General features: G+C 39.6%; 1 protein-coding gene across 10 annotated transcripts in view; it reads right to left on the bottom strand.

Moving 5' to 3' along the window:
- The window catches only part of NF1 (neurofibromin 1), an 84,204-nt gene that overhangs the window by 4,443 nt on the left and 63,871 nt on the right, over positions 1 to 15,890 (bottom strand). For 7 of the 10 annotated variants that reach the window (XM_085521645.1, XM_085521646.1, XM_085521648.1 and 4 more), the window contains 15 exons: positions 14,664 to 14,878; positions 14,433 to 14,494; positions 14,192 to 14,306; positions 13,274 to 13,375; positions 12,361 to 12,501; positions 11,677 to 11,803; positions 11,172 to 11,303; positions 10,424 to 10,559; positions 9,499 to 9,656; positions 8,371 to 8,493; positions 7,560 to 7,687; positions 6,740 to 6,840; positions 5,946 to 6,088; positions 5,764 to 5,810; positions 4,830 to 5,046 (listed from right to left, as the gene is read on the bottom strand). In XM_085521645.1, the coding sequence (XP_085377771.1) occupies positions 4,830 to 5,046; positions 5,764 to 5,810; positions 5,946 to 6,088; positions 6,740 to 6,840; positions 7,560 to 7,687; positions 8,371 to 8,493; positions 9,499 to 9,656; positions 10,424 to 10,559; positions 11,172 to 11,303; positions 11,677 to 11,803; positions 12,361 to 12,501; positions 13,274 to 13,375; positions 14,192 to 14,306; positions 14,433 to 14,494; positions 14,664 to 14,878 (1,947 nt within the window). Of the gene's footprint in view, positions 1 to 2,108; positions 2,160 to 4,829; positions 5,047 to 5,763; positions 5,811 to 5,945; positions 6,089 to 6,739; positions 6,841 to 7,559; positions 7,688 to 8,370; positions 8,494 to 9,498; positions 9,657 to 10,423; positions 10,560 to 11,171; positions 11,304 to 11,676; positions 11,804 to 12,360; positions 12,502 to 13,273; positions 13,376 to 14,191; positions 14,307 to 14,432; positions 14,495 to 14,663; positions 14,879 to 15,890 lie in introns of those variants that run through there. The other 3 variants (XM_085521657.1, XM_085521658.1, XM_085521650.1) reach the window with 2 other exon arrangements.

The following is a 15,890-nucleotide window of genomic DNA, read 5'->3' as shown; positions in this document are numbered from 1 at the left end:
CTGGGAAAACACACAGACCAACGTTAGCTTCCCTGCTTTGCCGCCCTGTGACTCAGCATCCTCACGACAGACGTTTCTGCAAATGAACAGGTTAACATGTAGGTGCCTTCATGGGACAAAATGCTGTGATACCCTCGATACCAGAATGAAGGCACCCTTCTGGACCACACGGGGTCAGGCAACGGCGACACAGGTGGCACTCAGTGATTGTGCTCAGGACACAACCCAGGTCTGCCATGCGAACGGGTGGCGGTGAGGAGGCAGCCTCTGGGAACACAAGCAGCCAGCGGTGCTGCCCTACAGCTGGGAAAGCAGTTCAGACATCCAACTAACAAAGTATTTAAAACAACTTGTAACTCTCTTGGCAAGTAGTAACACAGCCTCACTGGTGACGATGACTCGCAAATGAGAAATCTGATGCAGTACTGTAATATGAAGAATCATTTTTTCAGATCAAATGTACAACTCTGTGCTCAGAGTAAGCACAGCGCTGACCAGATCCAACACCCCTCTGTGCTAACCTTTGTAAGGACAGGAAAAGTCACTGCAAATACTCCTGAAACTTCACTGTAACAAACAGGGCAGTGAGACTCAGGTCCAGTTCAGAAGGAAGGGCAGAGTGCTCCGCTTTGGAGCTGCCTCAACACCCTGCAGCTGACAGCAGCATCACGGTTGCCTGTGTACGAGGCTGCTTGCTTGCAGGAGCACATCCTCCGATATATTTGTGGGCAGAATGAGCAAGGGTAACTGAAAATAAAATGCTCCATCCATACCCTCCCAAATCAAGAGTAAAGAAACTCTAGGGCCAAAGCTTGGACATAATTGCACAATTATGCAAACAAGAGGTGAGTCTGGAAAGTTTCATGACTGTTATTGCCAAAGTGCTGCACTCCCAGACAGAGGCAGGAGGTAGAAGGTAAAAATGAAACCAGGATTTCTACCCAAATGCATGTACTCTTCTTGAGCTTTAGATGTTCTCTGCAGGACAAGGGAACTTCTACTGTGTTGTGCTAAAGGAATCACATCAAACAACCCTCCTAAACAAACCCCACCAGTGTAACTTCATGCTGACAAGATGACAGTGCATGACTGGGTATTAGCCACTGCTCTACAGCCCTGGATACAGTCTGTCATTTGAAGACTTAAAAGCTAAGACTCCTGCTTAGTGCAGACATGCTTTCAGTCATTGCTTTTATGCTAACCCTACTCTGAGTTAATCACTTGTGTATCTTCATGCAGCTGTCACATTACTTCTGCAACAAGATGAGTATGTTTGAGGCACATTTAACAACACTAAACACAGTACATGTACAGCATTGGAATGAGTAGTAGGAATGATAATTTAATGGGAGAGGTTCAAAGTATAACTAGAAGCAAAAATTAGGATGTCTGACAGCAAATAAAAAGGTTAGAGCAAAATCCCATCACTACACATGGTATTTCCCACAGTTCTATGTTTCATCCCTCTAAGAAATTGATTCTCACAAGCCAGAATGGTGATTACTCTCCTCTAATTCACACAGTTGCAGTGAAAATCAGAACTACGTTCAGACGCTGTCTGAAGGCTGCCATCCTTCCGCTGCCTGTATGTGTGAGCTCATGAAGTCACAAGCTATGATGAGAACAGGAAGCAACCTGCATGTGTGAGCAAAAAATGTCTTCCGCAGACCTATTTATTTCTCCACACAGAAGCAAAAATCAAATGGTGTCGCTGAGAATTCATTTTAATGAACCCTCTGTCTGCTGCCATTTAGTCCAAAGAACTGGTGTCTGTTTCCTGGTGGTGCACCAATGATGCTGAAACTACCTCCTGTGAAACTGAAGAGCTCAGGAAATAATTTTACATTTTAGCTTAAAATGTGCAGCAGAACAATTTCACACACTGAGCTTCCACTATTACTAAATGAATCTTATTCTTGAAGATGTGAATGGCATTTGCCACTATACCAGTAAATATTACTAGCACCACAAGAGAAATGCAACAGCTTAGCACTTACACTGAAGCCATTCCTGTACTCAGGATTAGTAAAACACTTCTCATGCCACAAGCCCAACCCTAAAGCGGATCAAGCAGCATCTCGTGCAAATATGATGGAAATAGAGAGTACCTTGATGAGGAAGCTGCATGAAAACTGCAGATTTAGAGCAAGGCAGAGAAGCTTTACAAACACAGAATGAAAGAAAAAACGTAAGTGAATAATGTCCATGACAATGGGGTGGGGACAGATGACAGACAAAACATACAAACAATCTTGTCTACTTGTTTCTGGATTCAAGAAATACATTATCAGCAATTTAATGTATTTGTTAGCATAATAAAAAAACATACTTGCATCCAACTGTTTCTTTAATTCAATTCAGCACTGCTAAATACTTGATTTCCTCAGTAGTTCTCCTATCACAGCAAGCAGATGACAGGCCTGCATCTCATGCCAGCCCCACAGCCGCGGTGCTGCCTTCAGCAGCCCGGTGGCCCATGTTTACTTCCTATTCTGCAGTTCTTCTCCCAATGGTTTTATCTTGGCAGATACATTACATCTCTCATTGCTTACTCCCTCAGCACGATGCCTCAAGGCACAGTGAAGGAAAACGCAAAAGGGAGCTGTATAAAGTGTCAGAACAAGATTTTTGAAACAATTAAGCAGCCTAAAAAGCAAAGGATGTTTTATGCAAAGTTGCATTGGTTAATGAAACATTTTAAATGTGAGAAACAGCAAGTTGACTTAGGTGGAGCAATGTAATAGATGTGGGATATGGGAACACAATGAAATGCTGGAAAACCACTTTCCAAGTTTTTGAAGGCACTCAAGCCTATTCAAATAAGCACAGCAGTCCTCATGGCTGAATTTTATTACTGTCCTTTGCATTCCTTTCAGCTTTTGATAAAAGGAAACAAAAAACCACCAACAAAATCTCAAGAAAAAGCTGATAAAACAAACTGAAAAATATACCTACTTGATAACCACCAGCAGCTAACACACCCCAGCCTTGCATGGGAAAGTCCTGTGATAACAGCAGTTATCCCTCAGTAATCTCCTTTACTTCATAGAGGCTTTCGAACATTTTACCTCCAAGCAAACCATGCATTCATGCATTATTACAGACCTGCATCATTTAACAAGTTTGCCAGTTCCTCCCAAATGCTGCTGGTGGAGATGGGCTCTTAACCAGCATTAATCAAAGCCCATCTGTTTGTGCAACACTTGAATAAAAAAAAAACAAATTTGAAGAGCTGCCTCAATTCCTTCCATGTAAGAACATAAAATGAGGGGTAAAAGGAGGACACAACCAGTAAGTTCCTTTCAAGTCAGTGTTATTTTCTTACTTGTCCCAGGCTAGAATGCAAAACAAGGAATCAATACCAACGCCACAATGACAACCACGGTCTCCTCTAGTCTAGAAACTTTACTATTAATAAAGTAGCAGAAAAAGAGGTAGCAACTGTGCAAAATACCTCTCATATTTCCTCTCCTCACTTCAGACAACATTATTTAATGTAACACATCTTGTCCTTGTGTGACTGGAAATCAAGTCCTGTTTTTGACCGGAATCTTAAAGGCATATTCCTAGAACTCAGAATCAAAACATCAAGAAGTGATCACTCCAAACCTAAATAAGTTAAACTGAGTTCTCAGACTGGGGAAGAGTTGTAGTCACTTCTCACTGCACAAAAAAAAGGAAACTGCCATTCCCACACAACTGGAGCACCACAGAACACAATCTCACCTCTGCACACCTTACCTCTGCAAACTTGTAATAGCCAAAAAAACCACAAACAGAGCTATGCACAACTAAGTAGGACTTAAGTCAGAGCTACCAGAAACCAATTAGTAAACAGTCAAAAAACCCAACATGCTTCTCTAAGTCTCACACCCAAATCTAAGTGGTCTTGAGCCTCTCATTAGGTAAGAAATGAAGCTGAAATAAAAGGCTGATTGATTTCAGTGTTCAGAATTGCAACAGTTAAATCACTATTTGAGAAACATCAGACTGTGTAACTGCTTGACAAAGAAGAGCAAAGCATTTCCGCAGTGTATGAGCCAATAACCAGAATCACTTCAGGCAGAACCTTCCGGTAGATCTCTTTGACATAAGTTCAGTTTTCTTCCTACATTCCATTTTCTCTAGTTTCTCTCTCATATGCTATGTCAAATCCTTTTTAGCCTTATTTTTTCGTTTTTCACCCCAAAAATCTATGCTGCCATATTTAACCTCTGCATCCTTCTTTAATTCCCCTCTCCCCAAGCCAGACAGAATTTAGCATTTCTATTTACAGCCAATGATGACTGCACTTCTGAACGCTGTCATACTTATTTTTTTTCCTTCTTCCTCCAAGCAGAGTCTGAGCCCCATTTGGTGCTGCCTGTAGGAGTCTCAGCTTTATCCCACATAGCCTGAAACAGAGTCAGTTCAGGCATTCTCAATCACAGCACAGCTCTGGATTATATTTCCTAGTATGTGCTAGTTTGCACTGCCTAAGTGAATGTTATTTTCCTTGCAAACCTTCATGATTATGTATCTGTCTTTATCAACTTTCTAGGATTCACTGTTGCATATGTTCCATGTTAAGATGCAGCTGCTATTCATTCTGATGTACTTCATGTTATTTTCTCCATGCATAATGACTTGGAAGACGGCTTTTGTGCTGGACAAAATCCAGCATCTGAAACACCAGTGTAACAGCTTAGTCAACAATTTAATAGTCATTAGACTCAAGAATGCAATCATGTTTGATGCGTAAACATATTAAAAACATAACGAGAAAGAGTATCTGGCTGTATAAATTCAGTACATTTCCCTACCTATGTAGTACCACAACTGCTACTGACCTGGGGAGTGCTGGGAAGTTGCGAGCGAGGTCATGGAATTGGAAAGGTTAAGGTTGGCTGTAATGCTGAGCTGGCTCTGCACTGCAGGAGGATACGGAGATGTGGGTGTCAGGAGAGATTCTTCACTGGTTTCTTCATCAATTCCAGGCAAATATGTGTCAATCAAGGCATCAAGAAACTTCACTATGAGTTCAGCATAGTCTGGGATTTGTGTTTGCTGTGAAAAAAAAAGGTGGGGTCATTTCCTCCTACTTTTCTGTTGATGAGCTGCACCCCTGACTCACTGTAAGTTTACAATGGTTCTGCCTGAAATTTATAAAAAGCATTTGGGTGCAACTACGTGTGAACTGGGGTCCTTCCCAGATTAGTCTAAATGTAATACTACAGATCACTCGCAGATGCGATTTTAGTACATCTAAGAACTGCACAGCCAGAAGAGGGGGCTGTTCCATTCTGAAGTTCCAAATCACCCAAACTTAAAATGTTACGAGGAATATTACTTGCACCCCCCAAAGCCTACGGCCAGAACACTGCCTACTCTGCTCATGTAGTTCCTGTAGCAATGACTAGAGGCAACAAATGGGAGCACAGATGGTCAATACTTTTATTTCTTCTGCTGTAACACAGAATTTGTCCTCACGGAATTATCGCTCTTACTGATTTGAACTCTTAAACAGTGAGATGCAGACAACAAACCAGAGTCTCTGAATAACATTCCATGTCTTCAAGACTTTTTGCAAACTTTGGGGTGCTGAAAAGCTGTATCTACCACCTGACTACTTTTATCCAACTTCAGTAAGTTTACCTTATTGATTTCACCAAAACAGCTGCTGCAGGCTGAAAAACTTTCAGCCATAAGAGCAACCCTTACATTTCTGACTTGCTCGTATCAATTTTATCACTTATCTGCATCACTCCTGAATTTATCTCTTACCTTGGAAAATGGGCCAGCAAATCTCCACAACCCATTAAATCCAAAACCTGCAACAACAAACTTAATGTTATGAAGGATTTATGAAATCAGAGAGAAACCACACAACAAAATTCATCAGCTCTCCTGCTGAGGCACTTTCATTAGGTATCTAACTTTGAATTCAGCAATTAAAAACAAATTACTTTGTAGATAAGAAGTTTGGTATTGGGGCGGAGACTCCTCGTGGTAAACAACACTCTGAACAATCCCATGAATTGGATTCAACAAATTTGGATCCTGACACAGTGACAGAAGGGTATTGATCTTGGAATCCAATAAATTATGCCTAAAGAAAAGAACAGAAGATTATTTTTTTCCCACCAAATAAATACGCAGTTCTCAACAACTTTACAGCAAAGTACTTTTAACCCATAGCTAAAAATATATATCAAAAGAATATCTGAAGTACACTTGACACCAGTTTTGATATGCACTCGAGTTACTGATTAAAAAATTGAGTCTAACTAGTACAAAAATATCTAAAATTGTATATGTTGACTTACATAGAAAACTATATGACCACGGCAAAAAGAAATGTGATTTTCTACAGTACCAAATAAGTGCCAAAGCCACACTGAGTCACCAGACTACTGTAATGGCAGCAGGAATGCTGAAAGCTTTCGGGAGGAATGGATGGCTGCACAGACGGGCTCCCTGGCTGCTCTGCCAACCTGCCCAGAGAACTGACGTGTGCCATAGGGGCATTTGTGGCACTGCCATGTGAGGATGCCCATTCCTGTAAGAACACTCCTTTCTCCCCTGTGTTAAGTGAATGCAACGTTCTCAAACTGTGATGGACATCCGTCTCAAGCAAAGGACAGAGTGCAGCTCATAACGTAGAAATGAGTAAAGCAACTCACACATGCTTGCCCTGGACCAGAGACATTTTAAAGGAAGGCCAAGTACAGAGTCATCACAAACAGCTTCAGATACTTACACAACAGGAAAGACCTTTGGGAAGACAACACTGGCTTCTGCTAAATACTCGTACAGAATCCGCTGGTCAAATTCATCAGTAGTGTACTTCACTAACGTTGCCTGTGATAATGCAAAGGACTAAATCAGCATGCTTCTAAGGGAGGCTGAGTAGTTACAGCCTTTTTTGCTTGTTATTATAGTTTAAGGTCTGTAAGATTTCAGGATTCCAGAAGAAGCAGCATTCCAGAAGATTAATTTGGAGACATGGAATTAAGTTGCTTCATGTCATGGGAAACAATAAGAACAGTTGGTAATAGCTTCTATTTTGGCCCCAAATTAGATAATAAGTTTTTGACAAAACTGTGCAACTGAGTCTTTCTGCATTACAACAGAAATGCAAAGTGTATTGGTGTACCTGGTGAAAGCACTAACGTACTGGTTGCTATACTGCCATTTAGTCAGGGTTTAAGTTGGACTGTGCTGGTATTCTAACAATTTTCTCTTCTTAACTTCTAAAATATGTAGTACATAAAATAGGTTCTTGTTACATCAAATCAGTTTGTAATAAAATTCTGTCAGGAAAAGGAACCAAGTGTTCAACATGTTCTGCACTACAGACAGAATCATGGAAATTCCCAATTTCCCCTCACGTTGGCTTTTTTAATGGGATTATAAAAGTAATTCTTAGAAAGTCTGAAGAAAAGCAGCAAAGAACAGAGTGGCACAATCATTCTAATTTTGATCCATGTGAAGCAATAAAGCACCACGAGGAACATTTCTCTGGACGATGAATGAGCATCAGGAAGTAACAGACAATAATACACAGAAGGAAGGCTTACAAGAACTGTAAGCAGCAGTGCTTGAATTTTTGGATCAGTCAGAACTTCTTCATCCAGGAGGACATTTGACTCAGAAACAGAAACTTTTCGGAGATGGGGGTGCTGCTGCGGTGATATCCTCTGGGTTTCTGCCAAACAAAAAAGACCAACCAATCAAAAGGGAAATAAATCTAAACCAAAACAGAATTAGATCTTGCATAACAAGTCCAATTATATGCAAACTTCAGATTTCTCATAAAGTATAAAAGCAACAATTATGCTGTAATACTAGCAGAGCTAGACTGTCACATGGAATGTATTATCAAATGGCAAACAATAACCCCAATTTCCTATTCAGTGAAATACAGGCCCAGGGGTGGTAAGTAACGTTTTCAGGGTCAGGCAGCAGACTGACATCAGATACAACAGAAGAACCCTGGTCTTGCATTGCAATTGGGGGTGGGGTCACAGGAAGCAGATGTGGGAGAAGATGAAGAGAGGCATTCTAGGCATCATGTCAGATTCCACTTGCAAAATCTGCAGCTTGGGCTCAGTAAGCCACAAAAAGCCGAATTTTACTTATTTTGCTCCTGTATATAGTACTTTGTAGCTGCCCCTTATCCTGCACCTGCAAACTGAGCAACTCTAATTCAAACCTCAATTGCCAGTGATATGAAAGACTACACTCTCCAGAAGCCACTATTAAGGTATTTCTCCCTGCCCTGGTAGTAACCTAAGAAAATAAACACTGAATTTGGAAATAATCCTTTGTATATAAATACAAAGCATTTATAATTAGTGTTATTCTGAAAATGTTAGTCCTGTTTCTCACCCATTTCATAATCATTTTCGGCTACTCTCCTCATTTTGGGAGGCGTTGTGATTCCAGATTCCATGTCTTGCCTTTTAGGAGCCTTTGTGTCCGATATCAAATGGTCAAAACTTTTCCTTGTACCTAAAAACAATTTATCAGGAAATTAAAAACATTAAACCTAAATCCATACTTTAAGTATTTCTGACTGTCTGGCCAAGCTACCATCCTATTCTGCAACATAACAGTAGGAATCTGGGGACATTTTCACTACTTTCAGAGATGGTAGAGAAATTATGGTTACATCATGCCGCTCTCCATCACAGTTTCCAAAATGCTTCACAATGCATATGAGAATAGCATGCAATTTATTCAAGTATGTAAGCTGTGGGCATGCTATGGTTTCCTGGTCAACACATCACATTGAATAAACATGCCAAAATGTGATTACTGAAAAGGAAGCAGTAACAGGATTGTAATGAAAGAAATGCCTCTCTTCTTCCATGTACACTACAATGTAGAACAGTAACCATAAGTGATGTGGAGAACTTATCTTGTTTCATAGAATCATAGTATCTTTCAAGTTGGAAGGGACCTTTACAGGTCATCTTGTCCCACCCCCCTGCAATGAACAGGGACATCCGCAGCTCCACCAGGTGCTCAGAGCCTGGTCCAGTCTCAGCTTGACTGTCTCCAAGGATGGGACACCACCATTTATCAGGGCAACCCATTCCCGCACCTCACCATCCTTATTGTAAAGAACTTCCTCCTTATATCCAAACTACATCTCCCCTCTCATAGACTGAAACCATTGCCCCTTGGTCTGACAAAACAGACCTTGCCGAGGAGCCTGTTTCCCAGAAAACTGGCACTATGAAACTTTAGTATCTGAAATATCTTTTTTTTTTTTTAAAAAATCACTTCAGCGTGCACATTCTGAGTAACATTTCCCATCTTCCTGACCAAAGCAAATCAAATTATTCCTCTTCAATTGTAGTGTCCTCTATTTGCATTTTGTAGAAATCAAGTGCATTTCTCTGAATCAAGAATAAGCACTTGAAGTCAGAACAAGTACAAGTATAATTTTTCTCCAGTAAAATTTCATGGAGTATCCCGCAGACAAATTAGTAAATCAGGTATCTTAATAACCTAGGAGCTTTTTAGTGTTTGCTTGCGAAGGCTGCCCCATATCCAAACTCATGGACTTTCGTGTTCGAGGGCTTATCTGTCCCACTGTCGGGTAACTGGCAGCCAGGTGTCTGTCTGACCCCTTTGGCGATGACCACGGTTGATTTTCCTTTAGTGTCCTGAAAGTGCACAGAAATTAAGAAAGTCTTTAAAACTTTTGCATATTTAGACATTAATTTTTCAGCTAGCCAAGGTATCCTTTATTTTCTAGCAGAAATATGCATCAATTAAAAGTAATTATTTTGCTAGAAAAATGTCTGAGCTAGTCAAAACTGACAATCTGGCATGAACCTAATACTGAAGAGCTGAATATAAAGCAACAAGAACACAAGCGAATCTGCCTATAAGGCAAAACGTGAGACATTTATTATCTACTGCTCCATACTGGATAAAAGGAGAGGTACTGGGTAAAGTGCTCTGTACTGAGAAAAACTGACTCTGTGTGGTATTTTCTAGGCTGCCTTCCTAGCTTACTCCAGTGGCTACATATGGACAGCTGATGTCAAAGTTCTCCAATGACAGGAATCAAGCAATCATTTGGCATGTCCTTTCTTCTTAAAAAGAGAAAAAATGTTATTCTAAAATGCAAATGAAGAATGAAGTGAGATTAGGTCTCACAGAAAAGGGTTATCAAAAAAGTTATCTCCAAAGCAGTTAACTGAAGTCTAAAATTGCTTTCCAGATCTCAACATCCTACCTCTAGAGACTCAATACACAATTTTCCCTATGATTCTGTGCAACCAATGTGCAGCTGAATATTAACTTTGATTTAATGAACACGGGGTTTAGTTTTCTACTTAATGCAGCTCACCTTTAGATGGCTTAGTAAAGAAAACAGACATTGAAATTTGGGAAACTTTTATTCTCAAAAAGATAGACAACCAACCTATAGCTAGTGTCACTGTGATGGATGGGATATGTATCCATAGGAACATTTTCCATTGCTACATCTGTCAACAGGAGAGACTTCCTATGTTTTAGGCTGCAGCGACTTCGAACTTCCTCAGACACTGTCAGCAAAGCTAAAACATAATAAAATCAAAGAAAGTTGGTGCAAATTTTCTGTCAGGAATACGCTGAAGAACGTAAGCATCTACTTGAAATTTCTACTTACTACAAAAAAGACCAGAGATGTAATTACACCCTACCGAAATGTACAGATTAAAAGTAGGTCATTAAAAAAATAACTATTCTCGAACCAACAAGAATTCCATGATCTAATCATCTGCCCTCGTACAGCCATGATTTCTGTTTCTAGACAACTAGAAATGTAAATTCTGTAATTAAAAACACACTTTAGAATTTAAACCAAAGCACCTTCAGTCTCCCTGAAGCATTTTGGAAGCTGCCCAGTAGGTGCTGCACTGACAAGCCTTCAGACCACACTGCGTCAGTGACGCACAGCAGCCTAACCCAGACTCTTGTCCACCTCCGGTTGCAAGTTTCCTTTATACTGATAACAGTCATTAGCCTAACACCAGAAGATATTCCCACAATCACAGAATCACAGAATTGTAGGGGTTGGAAGGGACCTCTAGAGTTCATTGAGTCCAACCCCCCTGCAAAAGCAGGGTCCCTATAACCCATTCCTTTTCAGTTAACCCAGGTTCAAAAGAAGGTTTGTTCAATCTTACCTGCTAGGTAAGCCACACTCTGGGTGTTCACCTCAAACTTGTCACAGTTTCTGTGTTTGTTAACCAGAGCTAGTAGTGTATGTAGAATCCTTACTGTTCTTGCTACAGTGGTAGGTGAAGGATGCCTGTACCCTGCAAAATGAGGTTTAAACACCAAATCTTGTATTTAATTTTTAAGAACATATCTACAAAGCAAAAATATTTTAAAAAAGCTTTCATAAGTATTTTCCAGCATGTTCTCAGGACGCCTCATTCATATGGTAAGGAAGTACAACACCAACAGAAACTGCACATTCAGAACTACTAATTCAGTCCCTCAGTCCAAAATCACACAATCACAAATGTCTGTGCTTACATTGCTTCTATTATCTCACAAATCAATCTACAGTGAGCAGATACAGGCAAGCACAGAGAAAGAAAGTATTCCAGGAGAAAGAAGTAATGTACTGTAGCAAATGAAACAACACATTCATTTTCCCACACGAGCAGCAACATGCATTCTTACCTTTCAGGAGGTGCCCCACTAGTGCAAAGTTGAAGTTGGAGTTGAAATTTAGCCCAACAAAATGATCCATCTGTTTGCAGTGCCATTCAAGTGGTCTCCTGATCTCCATGAACACCTCTTCTGGGCTCTGGCTCAGAGAAAATAAGACATAAAAATATTTCATACAATCAAGGAGTGGATTTGGCTGGGACCTCTGTACACATCTTCTGCCATGGGCAGGGACACCTCCCACCAGTTCAGGCTGCCCAGGTCCCAGCCAGGCCTTGAGCATCCCCGGGTATGGGACACCCACAGCTGCTGTGTGCAGCCTGTGCAAAGGCCTCATTGCCCCCATTATAAATTTCTTCAGAACAGCCTATCTGATTGAAGGTTACTCATCATAGTAAACTAAAACAGTGACAAAACATGGTAATTTAAGAATGTACAGGAACCTATTGACTGCACTTCTGACTTGAATAGATCTATGTATTTCTCAGTTGCATTTTGGGACAGAATAGTTAAGCTGCCATCTCTACATCACAGTGTACTGCTGATATTACATAAGTAAACAGCTTGCAATGCGAATTTCAGTTCTAACTGTTCACCAGGACAAGGAATATATATATTTTTTCTTTTGCATAGAACAAATTGCTTACAGGAACTAAGGTTTAATCACAGCGGATTACTAGCAGAGGCCTTGCTTACCTTATCATTGAACACTCGAATGCTATCCAAGGTATGCAGGTTCTGTTCAAGCAGTGCTGTACCTGCCGAGTACAGGTTGACCTCATCCAACTGCAGTACTGCCATGGCTACCCAGAAGAGGGCCTTGTGCATAGGGGAGTCCTACAAGGAGAAGGGAAAAGAAAAGGTCACAATTCTGCTTTCACATAAGACAGTGCAAAGCAACCAAGTGATAATTGAAGTTAACAAATTGAAGTTAATTTTAAACTTTTTTTTAAAAGTCCTTGGCTATGTGAATGAGTCAAATATGCACATTAAAGCAGCCACTCAAATACACCTGGCAGGAAAAAAAGTTTTGTTTTTTTCTTAGCATATTTTTTAAGGTATCAACAAAGCAGGAGTTACAGACACATCCATATTCTCTAGAAATCCCTTTCAGAACTTTGCCATAGAACTGTGTTTTTTTAGGTGTGCATGACAATGCCAGGTAAATCTGCAGTGACTGAAGTGATGACATGCACAGGTAAATCTGAAGTGATTCATTAGTAACATCAAATGGCTACATTAATATCACATAAGACATCATCAAAACTTATTACGAGGCATGATCAGAAAGAAGTATAAGCAATTGCAAATTTCAAAGCCAAGATGGAAAATCTATGGTAAGAATGAATACAAACTGTGGTGCAGCCTTTGCGTATATTGCTATGGCCCAGTTTGATGAAGCAGAACAGTACATTCTGAAGTCTTTTTAAAGCTTTTGCACATATGAACATCTGTGACATACATCCCATATGCAGTACTTTCAAGCGTGAGTCACAGCAGCAATGTGTGAACGTCAGATACCACAAGACTTACTGACATTTTTGAGTTTATACTCATAACTTTCACTTAGAAAACACGTTCTGTTTACTCCAGAAATCCAGCTGCTTACCTTGTTAAGAAGAGGCTGCAATTTGGTGAGTGCTATAACTGTAGCTTCTATTAGAACTTGGCTATTGTAATTATCAGGGCCTTTTAAACAGCTCTCCAGACCCTTTTTGTAGAAAAACAAGAATAATAAGAAGAAAACAGAACCCATAATTAGATTTTGCTTTGTGAAAATATGAGAGCTCTAAACTATAATGTGGTTCTCAATTAGTTTACAACACCTGAGTTCCCTTTAGGCCAATTTCAAAGGAGTTTTAGAAATGAAGATTTACACCAACATTTATTTACTGTTGTGAACAATCACACAACGGGTATTTAAAAAGTAAGGGTGCAAGAGCCACAGAATGGCTCTTCTGCAGTTCAGACACTGCACAGTTAAATTTTATGTCCACATAAAAATACTTAAAGAAATTTACCACAATTCAGCTGCTATAGAACACAACCTTCTTTGAAAATATGGACATAATTGCTAAGCTAGGTACTATGTTTTAACGTTTTCTCATATAAACATTCTGCTTTTTCTTGTATTTAGTTGCTACACATTGTTAACTTCCTTAAAAAAAACTAAGAAGAAAAAAAAAAGAATAGCACACATGCAGGAGCTGCACTGCCAGAAAATTTCTCATTTATTGAAATATTGGCTTTTCTGGATCTAAATTCAGTGTCCCAAATTTTAAACTCAATATTGAAATCTAATGTTACTCTAGAAGTAGCTGCATTGATAAACTTATTGTCACCAAACTAATTTAACATGGAAAGCCCAGCCTACAAAGACAATTTCCCATCAGGTTTCTCTGTAGAAGAATATGCTTGAAGAATGCATTTACTGTGAAATTATGCTGAGTTTTATATTCAATAGAAATATTTAAAATTTTTAGTTACTTTGTGAGTCAGAGAGGAAGACAAACAGAAACCCAAATACCTTGCTAAGAATTCGGATTATTTGTTTTATTTGTCCATGAGACACACGCTTACTTATACAGCCAAAGACAACAAGTGCTCTTGGCTGCAGGGATGGATTATACTGGAATGCAAACCTGTGAAGAAACAGAGTACACTACATTAAACGAATATACAACAGACAAGCTGTACAGTGGAAAACTGAAAAGTCTAAGTGTACTACGCAGGCAGTTAGGGGTTATGTTTTGAGATCTATAACATACTTTTGAGCTAGTTCGGTCCACTGGTCCAGCCACTTGCATGTTGGAATATCTCTCATACAAGCCTAAAAAGAATGACAGTGTTTGAACATACAGAACATAAAGAAAATGCATTATTTTAATTCAGAATGTTCAGTTATTTTAGTTTTTGGAAGTGTTCCTTATCATGTCACTGCTTGCTACACTGCTCGTTGTAGAATAAGCAGCACTGTATTTTCATTTTGAAACACATACCTCCATGATCTCCAACAAAGCTTCGGTAACAGTTTCCAAGGAGGTCAGTGCAAAAGTTTCCCTCTCGTAGGAGCCAGGTGAAAATGACCTGTCTCGATAGCTGGAGCGGAATGCTATGACTGCAGCTGATTTCACTTTGCTGATTCCAAACAGCAAATAAAATTTAGGCAGAGAAAATTCAGTCAAGCTCAGTCTTAAAACTTGCTTGGTCTCCTCTGTTGAATAAATTTTTAGACATTAGACGTAAAACACTGACATACAATTCACATTTTAAACACTCTTAATCTCATTCTCCACAAGTACACAAGCAGACGATAAACCTATGCACATTTCAATACTGTTTTCTTTGCTACTTGTCTCAGAACATGCCAGAACAACTGTGGCCTGTTGCATAGACCACTGAAAGCAGTCGTGAGAGAAATGCAATCTGAAAATAGATAAGAAAAATTTGTCTAAAGATGTGATTCCCTGAGGCTTTTCCTCATATTTGTTAGGTAAACAGACACACGGAGTGCTGCTGGTTTGGAAGGCCAACATTACTATAAGTTCAAACTGCAGTTCAATTCTGGCTTTGGTTCGCACTGCAATTAACTCACTTAGATCAGACGAAAATGAAGGCCCTGGGACTGGCACTGCATATTTTTGCAGTTCTGAACTTTGTTCCATTACTGTGTACTTCAAACTTTTTAAACAGGAAGGCTTGTCTTTAAATACAAATGTCTGTGTCTATGCACACACTCACTCCGTCAACATACTTAGATATAAAAGGCGCTTTCAGATGTTTAAAAAAACAAGATTACATAAGCTTCTTGATTTTTTTTTCACGAAATCCAGCCTGATTTTATACTGTACCTCTGTGACTGCTGTATCCTTGCTATCTCGCATATTTTAGGGCTGCTATAATACAGCTGTATGCAACATGCCTGCTTTAACCATGCAGTTTCAAAATTTTCTTATGTAACTGATATTTGTTACCATATTATGCAACTATTGAAAAGATGTACATCAGCCAGTTTTAGCACAGATGTATTTTATCCTTAATCTGCATTACAGGAACTTACTGGTACTTACTTTGTTCCCTTTTTCAAAGACCCATTTACAATGTATACTACACACCTTCTCAAAACCAGTCACATTTTAACTCCCCCTTCATAGTTATTCTGGCTCATACCCTTATTCTGGCTTCTACAAAAGCTCAACAGCACCACAGTATTTTCAAGCTCAGAA

The sequence above is a fragment of the Coturnix japonica genome, chromosome 22, assembly GCF_054131305.1.
Source record: "Coturnix japonica strain WE chromosome 22, WE-NBRP24, whole genome shotgun sequence".
Taxonomy (NCBI): Eukaryota; Metazoa; Chordata; class Aves; order Galliformes; family Phasianidae; genus Coturnix; species Coturnix japonica.
This window is presented reverse-complemented; position numbering and strand designations above follow the sequence as displayed.